General features: G+C 32.3%; 1 protein-coding gene across 1 annotated transcript; it reads left to right on the top strand.

Annotated features, from left to right (window-relative positions):
* The first annotated feature begins 789 nt into the window (after positions 1–789).
* LOC144556051 (small ribosomal subunit protein eS1) lies at positions 790–3,784 on the top strand. The gene is made up of 7 exons (XM_078304534.1): positions 790–928; positions 1,008–1,055; positions 1,151–1,256; positions 1,420–1,557; positions 2,037–2,222; positions 3,224–3,424; positions 3,516–3,784. Exons 1-7 carry the CDS (start codon positions 918–920, stop codon positions 3,612–3,614), a joined length of 789 nt encoding a protein of 262 aa, XP_078160660.1. The 5' UTR covers positions 790–917; the 3' UTR covers positions 3,615–3,784.
* Positions 3,785–22,606: the final 18,822 nt, after the last annotated feature.

The raw sequence follows: 22,606 nt of genomic DNA, 5'->3' as shown, positions 1-22,606 counted from the left end.
ATGCTAAGTTAATCTTGATTGATTATAGTTTTAAGAAAATTAAACATAATTAATCTAAGTTTTGGGTATATTTGATATGTGCTAAAGTTATATTGGATAAATATGTGAGTTATTGATTTTTAGATGGTAAATATGTAATTATAAAAATTTGGATGGTAAGTATATAATTTCACAGTTTTTGAGTGGTATATATGAAATTCTCTCAAAAAAAAAAAACCCCCAAAGAAATCACAATATATATCTGTATATATGGTCCTGGGCCGTATTTTGAAGATAAAACCTTCACCTAATTAATGGCGGTTCTTTTGTCATCCAAGCATGCATTAATGCATGTTAAAACTTTAACATTGTATTTATTAGCGAGCACCAGGTGTTTGTTCTGTATTTTTTCATTATTTTGGTAAATTAGCCTCTGAACACTTCATGATAGGCCAAAACTGTGTTCTTGGCGTACAATAGACAACCACAAAATGTTCTACGACGTGGTTCATACTTGGGAACAACGTGTTGAGTTTTACAGTTCACATACCAGGCCAACCCTCGGGCTGGAACTCCAATTGCACTTTCAGGTTGTATTGGGTCGGGCCTTTTTTTGTTAGCGGGCTGAAGTCTTCGATTTCAATCGGGCCTTTTCTTGTTAGTGGATAAAACACAAAAATCTTCGAATTTAATCGGGCCTTCTTTTTCTTAGTTAGCGGATATATAAATCACTAAATATTGGAATGCTATCAACAATCTTAAATTCCTTCCTGCCGTTCGATCAGATGTTTACTAATCTCAAATAATAAGCAACTCCTTATAAATACTGCTCCCTCTTTTCACGAGGGTTTCCTTGCTCGTCTTCTCCCGCCGCCGCAAAACCCTAAGGAGTTCCCGTAACGTGCAGCGCCGCGCAACGAACCAGCAGCTCCGGAACAATGGCGGTCGGGTAAGCTTGGATCCCTTCTCTTGCTCTATCCTTCGTACGAATTGATACAATGCTGATTTTTCATTGGTAAATTTTTCAGCAAGAACAAGAGAATTTCTAAGGGAAAGAAAGGAGGAAAGAAGAAGACGTACGCTTTTCAACCCGATTTATCCTTTATTTCTCATAGTTTGCAGGTTTAAGTTGATTTTAAGCTTAATTAGATTGTGTTTTCGTCTGGTACAGTGTGGATCCGTTCTCCAAGAAGGATTGGTACGATATCAAGGCTCCGTCAGTTTTCCAAAACAAGAACGTCGGGAAAACCCTCGTCTCCAGGACCCAGGGTACCAAGGTTAGTTGTACTTTTAACCATTGTCACTCTTTTTAATGTTGTTAGGATCTCTTGTATATTGTTCAGCCACAGTATAAATATTGTTATACGTGTTAGAAAGTCAAATGACCATGTGCTGAATTGAAATGAATACTATAGCTTCTTTTTGTTTGCTATACTTCAGATTGCCTCCGAGGGACTTAAACACAGAGTATTTGAGGTTGTCTTGGCCGATCTTCAGAATGACGAGGATCAGGCCTTCAGGAAGATTCGTCTGCGGGCTGAGGATGTACAGGGAAAGAATGTGCTCACCAACTTCTGGGTAAATGTTCCTTTTCTATGTCAGCTTGAATATTATTTTTTCAGAGCAAGAGGCTCATTCCAATAGATAATATAGTGTAAGATAGAAATGTGGTTTGGTATATATTGGGTTGGGGTTTGCTCTGCTGAACTCAGGTTGATCTCAAAAATTTATGTTTCTTTGGCAAATCGAGAGCTAATTTTCTCATGTCATATTGAAACTGAAGCTTCTGACCCATGTCTTTTGTATCTGTGGAAAATTCTCACGCTACCCCATTTTCACATGTATTTAATACAAGAGTGCTGAAGAACAATTGGGGTAGCTTCAAGTAGGGGGGGTATTTTGCGGTTTCTAGGTTTAATAAGATGCTTCTTTCTGTTTGCTTTGTATTAAATTGATATCTTTTGTTATGGAAGCTACAAAAGATACTTGTAGCTTTGCACCTATTCAACTGAATTTTCTCTTTTCCTTGGTTTGTTATTCATGCATGCTTTTTTCAGGGAATGGACTTCACCACTGACAAGTTGAGGTCCTTGGTCAGGAAGTGGCAAACTCTTATTGAGGCACATGTTGATGTGAAAACCACTGACAATTATACCCTGCGCATGTTCTGCATTGGCTTCACCAAGAGAAGGGTTAACCAGGTCAAGCGCACTTGCTATGCTCAAAGCAGCCAGATCAGACAGGTAATTGCTTTATAATTTTTTTGCAATTCCCATTACAAAATCCTGACATTGTTTGCGGTACAAATGAACATAATCCAGCTGTTTTTGTGCTTCACATGATATATTTTGAGTGTTTTCAATAATATAAATATAGTGTGTGGTTTATACAGTTGTTGTAGTGTATTGGGCTTCATTGCAGAACCAAAATAGATTATATCTGTTTCATATTTGATTGTAAACGTTTCTTTAATGAAATGGGCAAACTCCTTTTATCCAAAAAATATATATATATAGAGAGAGAGAGAGAGAGAGGAGAGAGAGAGATAGGCTAATATACAATCGATTGTTCCTAGCCTCCCGTACAACCAAGTCGTTTTTCGATTTTTAAAGTCCAAATGATCGATCCAAACCGTTAGATGTGATCTCCATATTAAAATGTGCTAGGAGACCAAATTTTATATTTTTTGGAATTTTTTTACTATTTATTAAGCCACTTTGAAAATCGCTGATCCAACGGTAGCTTCTGATTTTACTGTTTGGTTAAGCCACCGTTGGATCAGCGATTTTCAAAGTGGCTTAATAAATAGTAAAAAAATTCCAAAAAATGTAAAATTTGGTCTCCTAGCACATTTTAATATGGAGATCACATCTAACGGTTTGGATCGATCATTTGGACTTTAAAATTCGGAAAACGACTTGGTTGTACGGGAGGCTAGGAACAATCGATTGTATATTAGCCTATCTCTCTCTCTCTCTCTCTCTATATATATATATATATTTGATTGTAAACATGTACAATGATTCTCTTGAGATCTTTGCAGCTTTGGTTGCCAGTCTCTCTCTCTCTATATATATTTGATTGTAAGCATGTACAATGATTCTCTTCAGATCTTTGCAGCTTTGGTTGCCAGATGGGTAAATAGTAAACAGATAGAAAGGATCAATGCTGGAATTTTGAGAAAATGGCTCTTTGAAAATGCTCTCCTGAAATTGTGAAATAATAGATTGTCTTTTTTATTTAGATTCGCCGTAAAATGAGGGAAATTATGGTGAACCAAGCTTCAACCTGTGACTTGAAGGAGTTGGTCTCAAAGTTCATCCCTGAATCCATCGGGAAGGAGATTGAGAAGTCGACCTCCAGCATCTTTCCCTTGCAAAACGTTTTCATTCGGAAGGTCAAGATCCTCAAGGCCCCCAAATTTGACTTGGGAAAGCTCATGGAGGTAAAATTTTTATTCTTCTTTTTGTTTTTTGTTTTGTTTTTGAATTGTCTTCGGTTCAATAGGATTATGCTTTTTTGTCTCTCATTTGAAGGTTCATGGTGACTACACCAAGGAGGATACCGGTGTGAAGGTCGATAGGCCAGCAGAAGACGTTCCTATGGAAGAAACTACTGAGGTGGTTGGAGCCTAGGCTGTGTCATTCAAAGTTTAGTAGTTTTTGCTTTGTTTTATGGATGATGAATTTTGTTGTGCTAGGCCATAAGAACATCTGAAATTTTGTTTTTACCAAATTTTAGTTTTCTGTATTTGTCTGAGTTACTTGGCCCTGTTTATTTCTCTTATCTGACTAGTTTATTGCCACTGTTAATGCGAAAGATGGAATTATTTTATTTGTCGATCATGCCAAAAAAGGGACAAAAGAAATCGTGTTGTGCTTTGTTCATTGTTACTTGTAGGATATAGTTTATAAGGAAATAACACGTAATGAATAAATGAAGAATCCGGACAGATGGATCTATCACCATTTTATCGTTACCCTTTCATTAATCGGCCGTGTGGTAACTAGCTGTATTGTACCAATATTTGCGAAAATTACGTGACTTTTAAACACTAAATGTTGTGAAAGCAAAGAAAGAAATATTCATATGATGTCAACTTTTATTGGCACAAGCGGCATAACTGCTAAAAATTGGTATCAATCAATTAACTTATGTCAGTTTTTGGTCCTTGTATTTGCAATTAATTTGTGAAGACGCACATGGCTTTTTTTAAAGTAAAGAAAGGATTCGGCGTCAGTTCTTTTCATAAACCTAGTTGAATTTAGAGCTCGTATCATTGAGGTAAATAGCAATAGTTTTAAGATAATTTGCGCTAAGTGTGGTGTTCTCATATTGGTTCGGATTGTAAAAAATTAGTTATTTTGAAGATGTTGCAGGAACGACAGGTAAAAGCTTAGGGGCATAATACGTTTGCTCTAGTTATCCTTTATTTTTTGTGTTTCTACCGTACCTCTATTTTTAAAATATTAATAAATTAAAATTAAAATTATAAATATCAAAATAAAATCGTTAGATATAATCTATGTTATTTTCCCTACGTACTCATAAAAAAAATATCATATTTAAAATTTGATTTTATGTGATCAATAAGTTGAAAAATCAATGTCTAGAAATTATTAATATTAATACGTTTTTCCAAGCTCTTGATTATAACCAAAACAAAATTGAAATATCATAATTTTTTACACGTGCATAGATAAAATGATGTAGATCACATCCAATGGTTTTCTTTTGACTTTCAAAGTTTTAAATTTTGAGTTATTCAAGTTTTTAGAAATTGAGGCATAATGAAGGCACAAAAAAATGAAGACATTTGAACTCTCCTCTATTATTTAATTGCAATCATATATATTATCAATTTTTTAGGTTGTAACATATCAAACATAAAAAAAAAAAAATTCTGATAATGAAGAGCTTTAACCATTAAGAGTGTTTTTAAGATTTCATGAAAGGGGATGTTTTAAGTTCAATAACTATCTTCGTTCTTGTTAACTATTTTGACCAGTCAACAATTTCTTTTAATTAGTCAAGTTTTAACAAATAGCCCTTTTATATTAGAACTTGATGAACTTGACGGTGTTCCGGCAAGGTGAACTTCATTAGTGTTCTGACGAACTTTCAATATGGTAAATTAAATATTTAGAATCATAATATGAAGCAGTCTTAACGGCAGTTTAATCGGCCGTTTAATCGTTGGCGGCGATCAAACTGCTACAAATACACTTAATGGATGCATGTTTGAAGATGAAAACGATTAATTGGCCATTTTACCGTTTAATCATCCGTTTATTTCTGTTTATTCCAATTTATTCCAGTGAATATTTATTTTTCACATTGATTTATTTTTCTATGATAGTGTGTGATAATAAGTTTTATAAATCATGTATTGTAGTTTTGTTTGTGCTTGAACATACATTCAATATTTTTTATATGATTTTTTTTTACTTATTTTAAAATTGATTAATTCTTTTGTTATTTATATACGTATATTTTTCTTACTATTACTATTGTAATTTTTTCAATTAATATGACATATTCATTTATGAAACTAAGTTGTTATCGTAAACTAAATTTAGTAATTTATATTGGAATGTTTAATTTCTTTCAAATAATATATTATTAGTATTTGAAAAGTTTAATTCTTGAATTTATTTTTTTCATCAAATAAATATGTTACTTATACATGTAATGTGCTTATGCATTAAGAAAAAATAAACACAGTGTCATGTTATAATAATGGAACTAAGTTAAATTAAGTCTAGTTGATAAGTTTAATGAGTTAAATAAATTATGATATATATACATAAATTTAATAAAAACATTAAATTGTTCGCATAATTTCGATTATCGGCCGCATTCCGATTAAACACTTGGCAGTATTCTGTCCGACCGACGACCGCATACCGTTATTTACAATACTGATATGAAGCATGACATGTTTAAGGTCAACTTATAACCAATCTAGATGAATTCTAACATGTCAAAAGTTAATTTTAAATAGCAACCTTTGGCAGAGTTCTAATGAACTTCACGTAGTACCTCAGTAAGTTGAACATCAAGACACGCAAGGTGAATCCAAACTGAATTTTGAATTACAATTTTTTGGTGAAATTTAGCAAAATTCCGATGAACACCCAAAGAAGTCCATGAATTCTCAACGATGCTATGGTAATTGAACCAATAACAGTCCGAAACTGAAATTAAACATGTCATGCTACGGTAATATGCCTAACGTGATCTAAACCGGTGAAAGAGTGACATGTATATGTCACAAAGGGAATTTAACACCGGTCAAGATGAGTCCTAATATATATATGTCCAAATAAAATTTAGGCCAGACGAGAGCCAACCATAATATAATCAAAGTGAATTTCAAGTTTTTAACCAGCTGAAAGTTAATCCTAACATGTGACATGTCCAAAGTGAATTACAAACCATCAAAGGTGAAATCTAAAAGAGCTCATTAAAGTGAATATTTGATGCGGTCGAAATGTTTGATGCGAATTTGATGAATAAATAATTAAATATACAATTGTTGCAAGAGGAGGATCAAGCTACAACAATTTTTGAGTTACAACAACCATTTTTTACATTTTCAAAGTCCAAATCGTCGATCCAAACCGTTAGATGTGATCTCTACAATAAACTGTGCTTGGAGACCAAATTTTACATTTTTTAGAATTTTTTTACTATTTATTAAGATGAGTACAAAATTCAATGATCTGAATTTGACTAGTTTTTGTACCCATCTTAATAAATAGTAAAAAAAATTTGGTCTCCAAACACATTTTATTGTAGAGATCATATCTAACGGTTTGAATCAACGATTTAAACTTTAAAAATATAAAAAATAATTATTGTAACTTGTTGTAACTTAGATCCTTCTCTTGTTGCAAATTCAACGCAAAAGCATTAAAATACAAGGAGAACACCGATATCCATTAAATAAATCTCATAGAAATCCGAGCCATCTCAGGCCCATTGAGATTGTAACCCAACTTCCCTTTTCTATAATATTTCGACAATATTTCATCGAATATTGATCCTTTAATTAAAAGGCCCATAAAGGACGCGAGACTTCAACTATTTAGGCTGTGCTTCACAATGCAGCGCAAAAGAAAGAAAAAGTCCGAATGTGTTTTGTCTCTCTACAGTAAAATCTAACTCCAATTTGAGATTACGAATTTCAGAATTTTGTACAGTGCCTTCTCCTCGTCAGTAGCACGTTCATTTCCTTCCCTCTCCCATTACTTTCTTCTAAATTAGCAAGTGAGCGACGTGGACAGACCGCGTTCCTCTCCTCTTTCCTTTCGTTCCTATTCTTTTTCTTTAATGAAGAAATTTCTACCCTCTCTAAAGCAGTCTTAGAGTTGATGTAAATTTTAAATATAGCAATGGAGTACACTGTTTTGAAAAGTTAAACGTTATTTCTTTATTTTTAAAGTTTAAATGGTCCATCTGAATTTTTTTTTTACAATATTAAAATGTGTTTGGCGATCAAAATTTACATGTTTTTTTTTAAGTTTTACTACTTTTTAGAAATCTCGAAAATCAATGATTTCCATTAAAAATAGTGATTTTAAAAAATTCAATAAAAGTGAAAAATAAATAAAAAAAGTAAAATTTAATAGCCGAACACATTTTAATACATAAATTATGTTGAAAAATTCTAACAACTATTTGAACTTTGAAAATTAAAAAACTAAGCTGTAAGTAAAGCAGACTCCTTACATCACAAAACACGGTAGCTCAATTCTTAAAGATATGATATTTTAATTCATGCAAACAATAAAATTTATTTTATATAAAGACCATAACGTTCCTCATTTGATTGCTCAATTCTTAAAGATATGATATTTTAATTCAGGCAAACAATAGAATTTATTTTATATAAAGACCATAACGTTCCTCATTTGATTGATTGTTGCGTGTTATGTATATTGTATACATGTAGGAATCAAAGCATAGGTATACAAAATATACAATTTGATGCGATAGGGCCATTCTGGAGTAAATAGATTTAATTCTTATCCATGTTCCCTTTTTGCCCTTTGAATACGGAGGAGAATTCAAATTTTTATATTCCATATTGCATATTTTTAATAATTGTTGAAACTTTTAGCTTGAAACAATAAATATGGGCTGTTGATGTTATCTTATTCTTAAAGTAATTCATGACAAAATTAAATTGTAAAAAATTGAGTTCAGTTTGTAACAAATTGAAAGGTAATAAATAAATAGTGCAAATTATTCGGAAAACATCGTTTATTTTTTTAACTTCTTAATCTTGTACTGAACGGACTCTCAAGTTTTTCCAAATTTTGACTTGAAAGTATTATTTTAGAAATAAAATAAATCGACGCTTTATATTTGTGGCGACTTTATATTCTAAATTTTGAAAGGAGTTGTGATCATGCAGCATCATTATTGTAATATATGAAGAGTTTGGTCAAGATATTATGGATAGCATATGGCGTTCCATGCTATTGTTTTGAAAATTTATCGGATTGATTTTAAATAACACATTCAATTCATTAAAACTGATATACTTTGGTATTGATAAATTTACAAGTAAAAAATATAAATTTTCAAACTCATTTAGTATAAAATCAAAAGGGAAAAAATGATGATTTTTTTTTACCGCTCTACTTTTATACTAAATAAACTAAAATAATTATAAATTTTACATGTAAATGCATCAATGAACAAAGTAAATCAATTTTAATGAATTAGATTTGTCTTTCAAAGTCAATATGATAAGTTTTTAAAACAATAGTACGACACTTCTTATACTATTCATAGTACCTTAGCCAAACTCATAACTCAATATCTTTGTCTTATTTACAAATTCACAATTTGATTGCTAATATAGACCAATTATATTGTCAGAATAAGATTTTGCATTTTTGTCTTGGAAGTTCGGGTTGAAATCCAATCAAAAAATTTCTTATAAGTCCGAGTGACTTGATCTGGAATCTTTATTGAAAATAATTTCTACAGTCATATTGCGGCTTTCTGTGTGATGTCACTTCCAAATTGAATCCCATACCAACTAGTAACCATTGTGAGGATCCTTTTCCTGCGCTGGTCCAAATAGATAAATTGTATATTTTATACAAGTCGTATTCTTTCTTATAATAATTGTGAGGATACTTTAATTTCCTGCGCTGGTCCAAATAGATAAATTGTGAAGATACTTCTCCTGCGCTGGTCCAAATAGATAAATAGAGCTTTTCCTTTTAAGGCATGCCAAAAGTTGGTTGCGACGCAACAACAACAAAGTATACATTTTTCGTGAGAGAAAAAACGCATTTATGACAGTACTCTCTCGCGAAAAGTATCGTTACGAATAAAACAAACACGTTTACAACTCCCTCACAAAAAGTCACTTTTTATCCTCGCGAAAAGTACCTACTTTGTTGTTGCGGCCATTAAATAAGTGTCGGTAGACGTCGAAAGCATGCATAGGCCACTTGCTCAGTGTCGGTGTTATGCAAGGAATCCCAATACTTGATAAAAATGTTATTTTTTTTAGTGTTTTTAGTTTATATCACATCATCCGTTTCATTCACATTTTTTTATCTTATATTTTAATCGGATAATTCTTGTATTTTGCTTCTTTATTTTTACTTAGAAATATATATGTTTGAAGTCCAGCAGAGCTTTAAAAAGTGTGTATATATATATATATATATATAATTTTGTGTGATTCTTTGTTGAATTAGTGTGCAACAATCTGTGTTATTTATTGTTATACACGTCTTAAATGTTTAAACATATTTTTGCTTCAAAGTTTTAATTTTTTTTCCAATAGAAATATCTCATTTTATGAATTTTTTTCAGTACATATTTTTGTAATAATTAAAGAGACGTACATTTAATTTCTGCAAGAGACATCTCACCAAAATGAATGCTGAAGTTTTCGAAAGCGCTTATATCAGGAAAAATAGTTATAATAACAAAATAAAATATGTAATGTAAAAAAAATGTTAAAATGACAGAAATAAAATTAATTATAAAATAATAATTTATCAAAAGTTTCGAACAACAAATCAAAATTCTCTACTATTTTCAATAGATATAGAGAAATTTGCGTCATAATAATTTTATTTGAGGCATACTTCAAAAACTATCAAAATCATATCAATATTTGTCAGTTATTGACGTCTTTGAAACAAACAATAATATTTGCTTGCTATCCACAACCTATCCAGCAATTAATCTTTTTGGTTTCAAAATGTATAAGAAATTGATACTGGATATTTTGCATAAAAAAAACATTACTTTTATTATATGAAGACTCCAGCTAAAGTACGATGTTCACTTTTTGGGGAGAGGAAGGCGTCCGACGTCCATTGGATCACTTTTGTGTTCAATGGGTTCTCTTCATCGTCAGATCTGCTTTAGGATTTGCGCCCGCAATTTCGCGTCTGCTTTAAAATCCGTACACACGAATTCTAAAACAGATCTGACGGTGAGAGAACCCATCAAACACAAAAGTGGTCCGATGGCCATCGGACAGCCCCCTCTTCCCACTTTTTGACCCGGAACAAAGTTTGAGAGTAGTTTGGAAGCGAGGCGTACGTGTTGGATGCGCGTCGAATTTAAATTAAATTAGTCCGATACTAAACAGTTCAATTAGTTTCATTATTTGTAGGCACCGCATCAATATTTATACGAACACAAGTACTTACAAATTATAAAACGAATCATACAGTTTTAAAAATACAACAGACTCATTTTTGTACTAACAAAAAAACACGAATTATGAAGTGAATCATACCCATACCCATCGGACATGCCCAACTTTCTATATGTTTTGATCATCATCTTTAGAGCCTGTTCGGCAGAAAAACAGAGGTTACTGTTCATATGGAAAAAAAAAAATTCACTCAGGCTGAATTTTTTTTTTTTCACGTAAACATTAATTTTCAGTTCAAATTTTTTCTATTCCTGTTCCTATTCCTATTCCATCGGTTCCACCGAACAGACCCTTGACTCTACAAGTCCGAAATAACTATGCAAGCTTTTTATTCGAGATAAAAACATAATACATATACATTTGGAAGTTTGAGTATAATTTCCTTCATCTTTGACCAATATAAAATAAATTTATTTTATTGAGGAAATAACCATCCATGTTTTGAATGCTATGTGAATTCTGTTTGAGTTTGAATTTGTTACTTGTTTAGGGAGTGTTAAGGACTAGCTAAATGTACATTTTTATGCTCGTTAACCAACTAAAACACACAATACACACAATACCGTTATGTATTTTCATTCATAAGCATAAATTTTACACAAACTATAACATTTAATAAAAAGTTATTAATTTATGAGTAAAATTAAGGTTCAAACGCCTCATGTCTTTCGTGTCTAACATTCTTATCTTCGTTTTTAAAGTCCAAATAGTCAATTCGAATCACTCAACATGATCTCCATATTAAAACTTGCTTGAAGTTCAAAATTTATATATACTTGACAAATTTTCTATTATTTTTTTAGATATGTACAAAATCATCGTCTTTTGAAAAATTCTAGACTATCTAGAACAATGATTTTATACCTATCTTATCTAAAAAAGTAGTAATATTTTTACAAAAATATAAAATTTTTGTCTTTAGACACATTTTAGTATAGAGATCATGGAGAGTTCAGATTATTTGTTTGAACTTTGAAAATCAAAATAAGAATGTGAAGCATAATTAAGAGATGAAAGACATGAGACATTTACACCATGCTCATAATTAATTCTTATTGACATGCTAATTAAGTAGGCCACTTGCCTTAATTACTCACTACGCGCTTTTAATAAACCAATACAAAATTACAAAGACATAGTCAATTTACATATATCATACTTTGCATGTTGTACGATTTTAAATGCAAAACACATGTAGTTGGATTCAAGAGACTAAAGAAGCTGTGCAATTTTGGCTCCCTCCTGTTGCAAATTGCTGATGACGACAGGGAACAACTGATACCAGTGCTTGAAGTTCTGGAAATAAATCTGCTATTATTCCGATCTCAATCGTTGATCTTCCTTGAGATTCGCGCATAAAAAAATTCTCCCTTGAGATTTTGCATGGAAATATTTGAACGGTAGAGATCGGAATAATAGGTTCATGTTATTCCAAAGGAATAAAAGCAGATTTGTTTCCTGAAGTTCTATGTATATATATGTTTTGTACTTTTGTGTGACAAACCGACAAAATAGCTGTTTTATGCATATGTTTTTTATTGTTTTGTTAAACTTGTAGTATAATGGAAAAATAGATTGGCAAGAGCCTAAGAGGTACTATCATGCTTGTAGGTAACTTGGTACCGATTTGAGAACCGGTATCAGTAGAGCTTATGTGTGCCAATTTGTAGGAAATTCATATCACCTAAGGGAACAGATATATATTTCTGTTTAGATCTGTACTGTCCAATCATAATCCGCACAGATATTAAAGAGACCATGTGCATTCCACCTTGAGCCGAATTGGTTTGAATTATGATCCAACTATCCGGTTCTAAACATAAATATTTTGTTACCTCAGAGGGTATGGACTCATTTGTAGGGAGATGATACTGGTACCTTGGAATAGGTACCAGTGAGGTGGTGGTGTTTTTTTTTTTTTTCCTTCTATTTTTCTTTTCAGGATATTGCATCTATGTGGTTGTTTTTTTAATGAAACATATAGTTATATAGTTATTGCACCAAAAAAAAAATTTGCAAAATACACTGGCGACAAAAATTATTATTTCCGATCCAGAATGAAATGCATCCACAATCAAATGCCCCCCACTTGTGTGAAATGTCTATTCAGACCCATCCTGCCATGTTCAACAGGAGAGGCATCATGCAACTGTTTAAGGCCTTCGATAGAGCCCGCAGATACAGGTGGTTTTAATCTAGAGATGAAATGAGTGTGGTTTCTAGGGACGCCACATCATATGCCTAATAGGGAAAGTGTACCAACCACACAATTTAGAAATCACAGGGAGCTAGCTTCAGGAGTTACTGGACTTAGAACCATTCATTTAAAACCTTTTCCGAGTATCATCCCTTTATAAACGCATAACCAATTAATCAGCCCGTACGCACAGGTGCATTTGGTTCAGTCAAGCATAAATCAATCGGTGTTAGATCACTACAACAAAGTAGATACTTTTTGCGAGGGAAAAAACGCTTTTACGACGGTCGTCCGTCGCAAAAAGAAAAAGCTGAACAATAAAAGTAGTCCGTCGCAAAAAATTATTTTTTTATCCTCGTGAAAAGTGTCTCATTCTTGTTGTGGATAACATCGTCTTTTAAGCCGTTAATCAAGGGATAGTGAAGTGAGGTGACAATCAATCCAATAAAGTTGTGAATGAAATTTATTTATTCATTTGTAAAGTCTCAATGGTCTATTTGAACTTTTAATCATGATATTCATGTCACAATGCAATTGAAGATTAAATTTTAAATTTTTTTACTATTTGTTTAGATATATAGAAAATTATTATTTTTGAATGGTCTACAATCAATCAAATTAGCTCCAAACGACGAATCCAAACCGTTGAAACTGATATATTTTATGAGCATGTACATGCAAAATTTTGAAGTTTTTGAATTCATTTAATACAAAGTCAAGTGGTAAAACAAATGAAGGTTTATAAGTTATTATAATGTATTCATTTTTCATCATTTGTTGACCGGTTGATTTTGTACTAAATGAATTTCAAAATTGTGCATGTATACACATCGCTTTTGAAGTAGATCGGTTTCAACAGTTTATTCTCAAAGGTCATGTTTGGTTGTGGACTAAATAGTGGAATAAGAGTTTTAGCCTCACTTATTCTACCAAATGTGCTCTAATTGAGTCGGACTAAGATGTAATAAGCCGATCTTTAGGCTAACCTAAATTGGCCTAAATTAACCCACCTCTTCAGGTGGTTTAAATTTTATTAGAGTATGAGGCCTAACTTTTTATTGTTTTTATTATTGTCAATCATTTTCAAAAAAATATAAAATAAGCAATTAATTTTGTTTCCATTTAAGCACAAAGGAACTTTTAACTTTATCAATTATAGAATCAGCATTTTTTTAAAATGACATTCTAAATTAACAAAATATGTAATCTAAAAAATAATTAAAGAACATATTTTTTGAAATTGTATGACAAATAAATAAATTTTTTGTTTAGTCCAACATATATTTGACAAAATAAATTTGTATTCATATACGTTTAATTAAACAAGATTTACTGCATGCAATGTGCATATCTAAGATATATAATTATTTTGTACACAATTCATTTTCTTGTACAATTTCTTTCAAACAAAATGAAACAAATACAAATAATAGTTTTATTATTGATATTTCAAATTTTGTAAGACAAAATAATTTGTAATATCAAATCATGCTTTAAGTCACCAAATTTGTAGCAAACACGTAATAAATTAAGTCAAGGTATAACTTTAGGCATCAACCAAATATGAATAATAAGTTAGGTCGGCCTGAGTTGGAATAACAAAACATCATCAAAATAACAACATTTTTTATTTCATGCAGCCAATGTACCCATCAAAACTTTCAAAATAGTCAATTTTCTCATTGAAACATTTTCTTATTTCCTCATATGTTAATTAAATCTGAAAATTTAAATTAAATTTACAATTTGATTTATTTTGAAGTTTAAATATCTATTTTATCCTTCTATTTAAAACTAAGATCTTCCTTCTTCTCCTTCTTCACCCCATCTTTAATGGAGCTGCTCTCAAATAAAGATGACAATTTGGAGGAGAAAAAAAAAAGGCATCAAAATTCAGAAATCCCAGAGCAAAGTTGAACCAAAACCCAGTAGGCAAACAAGCATCGGATTGAGCCAACTTCAATCCTGGAATTGGTGCATGATGAAGTCAGGGGCGGAGCATAGTACTTGCTGAGGTAGGGGTGTAAACGGATCAAATATTATCCGATTACGTTCGGATCCGAATTCAAAAAATTACCTAAATTATTCGATCCGTATCCGTATCCGAGACTATCTGTATCCAAAAAATTATAACGGATAAGAATACGGCAAGACTTTTCACTATTCGTATCTAACCGTTTACACTTTTAAACTACAATAAATGTGCTATATGTTCTTAAATTGATTTATTAAATTGAATATTATACCAATAATTTATTAAATTAGATATAGATATATATTTTAATGAATAATATAACACTATGACATAATTAGTGACAAATATTTTAATAATATAATAGATATTTTGTAACCAACAAGCTAATTATGAAAAATATCCGTATCTGTAACGTTTAATATCCGATCCGATCTGTACCTGCATCCGTATCCGAGACTATTCGTATCCATATCTGTATCCGAAAAATTGTAACGGATACGAATACGGTAAGGCCACTATCTAATCTGTATTTGACCGTTTACACCCCTATGCGGGCGCTAAGTTTTCCAATAATTTCAGATTTTTTTTTTTTATCAACTGTATAGTAGTTCACCTAAATTTTTATTTTTTATATGTAGTATCCTCCCATATAATATTACAAACTTCTAAGGTCTTAAAGATAATTTTTTTTTTGAGAAAAAATAAGGCTCATGGTCTAATTTCATTTAACGGGTTGAGTTACATGAGATATATATCTCAGATTGAAATAAGATACACGAGGAGGGTTCAAATGCCTCTATTTTTTGTGTCTCCATCATGCCTCCATTTTTTAAAACTTTAATAATTTAAAATTTAAAACTTAAAAATCAAAATAAAACCGTTGGATATGATCTACATCATTTTATTTATGCACATGTAAAAAATTATGACATTTCAATTTTATTTTGATTGTCATCAAGAGCTTGTAAAAAATGCACTAATTTGAATGATTTCTAGACGTTGATTTTTGAACTTATTGATTCACATAAAAACAAAATTGAAATGTCATAATTTTTTATGAGCACGTAGAGAAAATAACATAAATCACATCTAACGGTTTTATTTTGACTTTTAAGTTTTAAATCTTGAGTTATTAAAGTTTTAAAAAATGGAGGCATGATGGAGGCACAAAAAATGGAGGTATTTGAACCCTCCTCGAGATATAATTGGCTCACTATATTTGAGCATGTGAAAAGATAAAAAGTCTATATGAAGAAGAATAAAAACGGAATGAAAACCAAATTTCAGATTCGGACCGCCTTTTTCATTTCTAGACCGTATTTTAAGGAAAGTTTTTTGTTTTTGAAAAGCTTGTCAACGTACAGAAGAAATAATAAAAAAAAAGGTAAGTGGCCCATCGATGAAAGAAATAAATCTCCAAATGATCACATCCCATCAACATCTTCATTCTCCGATCCACTTAGAAAAGAAAAAAAAAAAGAAAGCAAATTAATAATCTTTGAATAGTTGCATAAAATTAACTAATAGAAAATAAGAAGGCGCAATCAATTTGTTTGATCAAAATTCACCATCTCCAAAGAACAGTAATTTATATCTTCGGGGCAAATTTACCTCTTGATCTTTGAAATCGACAAGATTCAATTTTTGAAATTGAGGTTTGTGTTTGTTTGTATTTTTTTTTTTTTGAATAAAGATTTATTTCTCCCACCTTCAATCTCTCAAATGTCCCCCAGTACTAACAGTCTATCTCCCATCTCCAATATTTCCAATTTTTTAAAATTTCCTTACTTCCAATTTTGTCTCTATCTGTCCAAATGATCAAGCTTGAATAAGAAAAAGAAATCAAGTTGTGCGCTCAAAACTTCATCGATTATCGCGTCCCCATGTTGTCTTTATCCAATGATCTAATATGTCTTGATTAATTACCCAACAACACTCCGCGCATCGTCCCAATCTAATTCGATTAAGAAAGCAAAAAATGACAAAAAAAAATCAATGGATAGAGAAATTATGAAAAGAGATTTGGTTCGTATTCAGGTGCTGAAATTGATCCATATTCAACTACCTTGATTACTTGCTTTCTCATGGGCCCGACTGTTAGATCTAAAGTCCTGAGTTGATCCGAATTTGCTTTCAATAATTTTCTTTTGAAATAATTTTTTCGTATGGAATTTCTCACATATTGTGATTAGTGTTGTAAAAAACGTCCATTTAGGCCGATTAATCGTTGGCGGTCACCAAACCGTTATGAATTTTTCTGACTAATCAACCGGTTATTTCCAATTATAGCCAACTATTATTGATTATTTCTGATTAATCACTTGGCGGTGATTTTAATATGAATACTTGCTTGTGATTTTAATATAGGTTGCTTTTTGGCCTTTCTTTAAAAAAAAAAATGTGACAACAACATAGCAAAATCATCAAACTTTATCAATTTTTGTTTGCATCGTTGTGTTGAATTAATAATATAATTAAAATAATATATATAATAGCTATATTGTATTCTAGATTTTTGAAAATTGCCATATTGTCGTATCTGTATTGTATCTGATATGATATCTGTACCCGTATCCATGCAACATAGTCTACAATGTAAATATTAGTACATAAATGCACATGTGTGAATACTTTCCATATTACGTATTAATATAATCAAGTACCAAACATGATAATTTGTGAAAAATATTAAATTAAGATACTTTTCAACGTAATAATTCATACTTTAGTTATAAATATGAGTACTTACATTACGAAATACGAATACTTACAATACTTAATATTAATATTTTTTGGACAATGTATAAATACTTGTAATATTTTATATTAATACTTTCAGATATCATCCAGTGCCATATGAGAAAAAAATTTGTTAGATACATATACTTGATACATTAACTATTTACACTTACAATAGAAGGTATGAATACTTGCATACTTAATATTAGTGCTTTCAAACGTTATCTGATGCCATAAGAAAAAAAAATTATTGATAAATTTTTTTAGATAAAATGCTTGATACATAAACTATTAATATTTGCATGATGAAGTATGAATAATTACAATATTTAAAATTAATATTTTTATACATCATTCCGTGTCATATGGAAATAAAAATAAAAATTTCATATATTATGTTAGTTACTAACACTTGACATATGAACTATTTACACTTGCATGACGATGTATATGTTGGGTTTTCGTGAACGGTTCAAACCCATTTAATTAGCTTAAGCTGCGGAAAGAGTAAAACAAATTTTTTTACATCTAACTTAAGCTACAGATTAAATGAATCAAGAAGATTCGTTTAATCCTATTTACAGATCTACTCCATAATTGATTTCCTAAAGCATTAAATCTATTTACAAATTAAATAGATTAATATAACAATTTATACCTTGATTCCAAATCTCAGTTGGAATGCAGACCGAGCGAGTAGAGCCTCACCAGGGATGGAATCGACTCGCAGTATCACACGTGTGATACCTCTATTGGTTATCCACCAGGACTAACCGGAGAGCGATTTACTTCTTCTGCCAGAAATACCGTAAACCGCGGAATTCTGCAGAAACACTATTCACCAAAAAAGAGACAGATTAAATATATTTAAGAATGCAAGTTATTCCGTTTTACTAATAAAGCAAAACATGAAATACCGCAGAATCTAAAAATATATTTTTCCGAATCTCGTAATAACCGAAATCAGGGAAGAGAGGGAAAACCGATCAACGAAGTAATCAGATTAACACGTGAATTAGTGAGTCTTTCTCTCTACCCCTACCCCTCTATTTATAGACTTTTGAGGAGGTTGGCAAAAGACCAAAATACCCCTCAAAACAAATCTATTTACCAAAAGCCCTTGACACCTCATCCTTTTATCATGTGAAATGACTAAAATACCCTTGCCACCTCACATGACACATGTCAACACAAGGGAAGTCGGCATAGGGTGAAAATGACCAAAATACCCTTGGCCCATTAAGGCATGAATAGTGTTGGGCTTTGATTTTGGGCTTTGACTTTGGGCCTTTAATTTTAATTAAGGCTTTGATTATTTTGGGCTTTTAAACCCATAATTCAAATCCATAATTAACAATTAAAATTCCAAATCATATATATATAATTGTCATGTACAATTATATTTCTTTTCGGTTATTGTTCGGTAACTTTTATACAACGTAACGTGTACGTTTATAAATTAACCGTTGTTTCTGCTTGTCATTCTAAATGACATTTATAATTTAATTATATCACGTATAATTAATTATAACCATCTTAATATTAATTATAATCAATTTATAATTAATCAGTAAGATTCTCCGAGTAGCTCCTATATGGTGTGACCCAATAGGATCTGTGTTATGTTGGTAAACAGAGTTAAAACTGTTTTAACTTCTGTTAGTCATGGGTGGCATCTGGCAACACATCATGACCATCCAATTACACAGATGATGCTGTACTGTACAATATCACGATCCAGTAAACAATTTACTTGTGTCAGTTCTTCTGTCTCATAGCTATCAGATCAGTTTCAAGGTAGATGTGTGCCATCCTTGTTAACTGTATCTTTTCTTGATCTTGAGTAGATTATCAAATATAATTACTCTTGTAATTATACCGCATGCAGATAATCTAACTCTATCAAGGGGCCCAGTGATGCTATAGCTCGTATAGAGATACGAGGGACAAATAGTATTCTTGGCAGACTATCACTTCCTCAGCTAAGTTATATATATGGAAATGCTACCGTTATGGCTGCTTTTTACGGACAGCGTTAGATAACACTTACTCATATATATTTCTTAGTGGGAACGATAAATACCTCATACTGTAGAACTTTGACACTGAATGAAAACATAAATGACACGAACACAATTCTATTTAATGTTTCATTCGGGGTCTGTCAAATACCATGTTCCTAGAACATGTATCCATGTGATTAAAATGACATCTCGTGTCAGGTGGTTTGTAAAACTTAACCATCTTTTAATCCACATGCTAACCTTATCGCGGTAATTAGTGTTCCTGCTAATTACCTTGGTCAGTGACTTTTAAGAGTATATATTATCTATATTATGGAGTTTCACAATTTCAGTCATGAACTCGAAATGATCCATAATTTCAATAATACTCAAGGCAACAAAATGATATATAAATAAACATTCAATTCATGAACAAAGCTTTATGATTAACTTATCGTATTATTGACTTCTAGATTATTACAAACTAACAGTATAAATACTTGCAAAAGAGGAATATCATTTCCCATTAGTAGTATGTCATCTACATATAGGATAAGAAAAGCGATGGCACTCCCACTAGTCTTTCTGTATACACATGGTTCTTCTTCGCATCTGACGAAGTCAAGCTTTTTGACTTCTTCATCAAATCGAAGATTCCAACTCCGTGATGCTTGCTTCAGTCCATAAATGGATTTAAGAAGCTTGCACACCTTCCCAGCATTCTTTGAATCCTCAAAACCCTCAGGCTGTGTCATGTACACATCCTCTTCTAAATTTCCATTTAAGAAGGCGGTTTTGACATCCATTTGCCATATTTCATAATCATGAAATGCGGCAATTGCTAGGAGTATCCGAATTGACTTAAACATAGCCACGGGCGAAAAAGTTTCATCATAATCTACACCGAGAATCTGTTTGAAACCTTTCGCTACTAGCCGTGCTTTGTATACAGTCATCTTACCATCCATGTCTGTTTTTATTTTGAAAACCCACTTGTTAGCTATGAGTTTTATCCCATCAGGTGGTACAACTAGGTTCCAGACCGTGTTGTCATGCATGGACTGTATTTCGGATCTCATGGCCTCCAGCCATTTATCAGAGTCGGGCCTATCCATTGCTTCCGCATAGGTCAAAGGATCTTCAGTGTCATAGGCTGAGATCTCGTGCAGTCCCAAGTACCTTTCAGGTGCATGGACTACTCTTGTTGACCTACGTAGTACTCGTTCTTCGGGCTGTTGAACTTGATCCACAACTGTCTGCGGATCCAGTTCTACTTCAACTTGCGTTGAAGTACTTGAGCTCGGGACTAGAACCTCATCCACAGCTACTTGTGGATTTGGAACTTCCAGATGCTCATCAGCCGAAGTATCAAGAGGTGGGTTAATCTGATCTGGTTCAGATATTGTATTATGTGATGTATCTTGAATTTCTTCAAGTATTACATTACTCCCACTACTTCCTTTTGCGAGAAACTCGTTCTCCAAAAATATACCATGTCGAGCAACAACTATCTTGTTCCCGGATTGGTAATAGAAGTAATATCCTTTCGTTTCCTTAGGATATCCTACGAAGAAGCATTTGTCAGCTTTGGGATCAAGTTTGCCAGACGTCGAACGTTTGACAAACACTTCGCAACCCCAAATTTTAAGATAAGACATAGTTGGGATTTTCCCAAACCATAACTCGTATGGAGTCTTTTCTACTGACTTGGATGGAACCATGTTTATTGTTCGTGCAGTAGTTTCTAGTGCGTGCCCCCAGAAGGATTTCGGCAGAGTGGCTTCACTCATCATGGAACGAACCATATCCAGTAGAGTTCGATTCCGTCTCTCAGAAACACCATTCCATTGTGGTGTCCCCGGAGGTGTGAGCTGTGAGGCTATCCCACATTCTTTTAAGTACTCTTTAAACTCAAAACTCAAGTATTCGCCTCCACGATCAGATCGTAGAGCCTTAATACTTTTGTTTAATTGATTTTCTACTTCAGTCTTGAATTCTTTGAACTTGTCAAAGGATTCAGACTTATGTCTCATCAAGTAGACATAACCGTATCTACTGTAATCATCAGTAAACGTGATAAAGTAAGAAAAACCATTTCTTGTACAAGTACTCATAGGTCCACATACATCCGTGTGTATAAGACTTAATAAGTCACTTGCCCTTTCGCCCTTTTTGGAGAAAGGCGCTTTGGTCATTTTACCTCGTAAACAAGATTCGCACGTGTCAATTGATTCTAGATCAAATTTACCAAGAAGTCCATCTTTATGTAACTTCTTTATGCGTTTCTCGTTTATATGACCAAGGCGACAATGCCACATGTAAGTCGTTTGTTATTGATGTTAAACACGGGTTTGCCCATTTCCAGTATATAAAGACCATTCATCATATATGAAGATCCATAATATAATTCATCTTTGTATATAGAACATCTATTGTCCTTTATTACAAAAGAGAAACCATTCATCTCTAAACATGAGATTGAAATGATATTTCTGGAAATGCTAGGAACAAAATATACATTTTCTAGTTCCATTACAAGCCCGCTGGGCAAATACAACTCTATACTACCAGCTGCTACGGCTGCAACTCGTGCTCCGTTTCCAACTTGGAGTTGTATCTCCTTGTTATGTAGCTTCCTTCTATTTTTCAGTGCTTGCATATTTGAACAAATATGAGCACATGATCCAGTATCTAATACCCAATCATTAATAGAGGTAGCAACGTTAACTTCAATAACATTGATACTTGAGACTGAGACTTTTGAGACATTCTCAAACTTCATATCGTCAAGATACTTCGGGCAGTTTCTCTTCCAGTGACCTTTGCTATTGCTGAAATAGCAGTCAAAGTTAGCAGAAACTTTTATCTTGGGAGAGTTCGTTCCTAGAACCAACTTCCCTTTGCCTTTGTACTTCGGAGCCACCTTCTTTGGGGCTTTCTTTATCTTCCTCCCACCTTCTTGGATCATGAGGACATGAGAGCTATTCTCAATGTCTTTATCAGTGATC

This window comes from Carex rostrata, chromosome 6, assembly GCF_964058835.1.
Source record: "Carex rostrata chromosome 6, lpCarRost1.2, whole genome shotgun sequence".
NCBI classification, from domain to species: Eukaryota; Viridiplantae; Streptophyta; class Magnoliopsida; order Poales; family Cyperaceae; genus Carex; species Carex rostrata.
The sequence above is the reverse complement of the archived record's forward strand: the minus strand, read 5'-3'. Positions and strand labels throughout refer to the sequence as shown.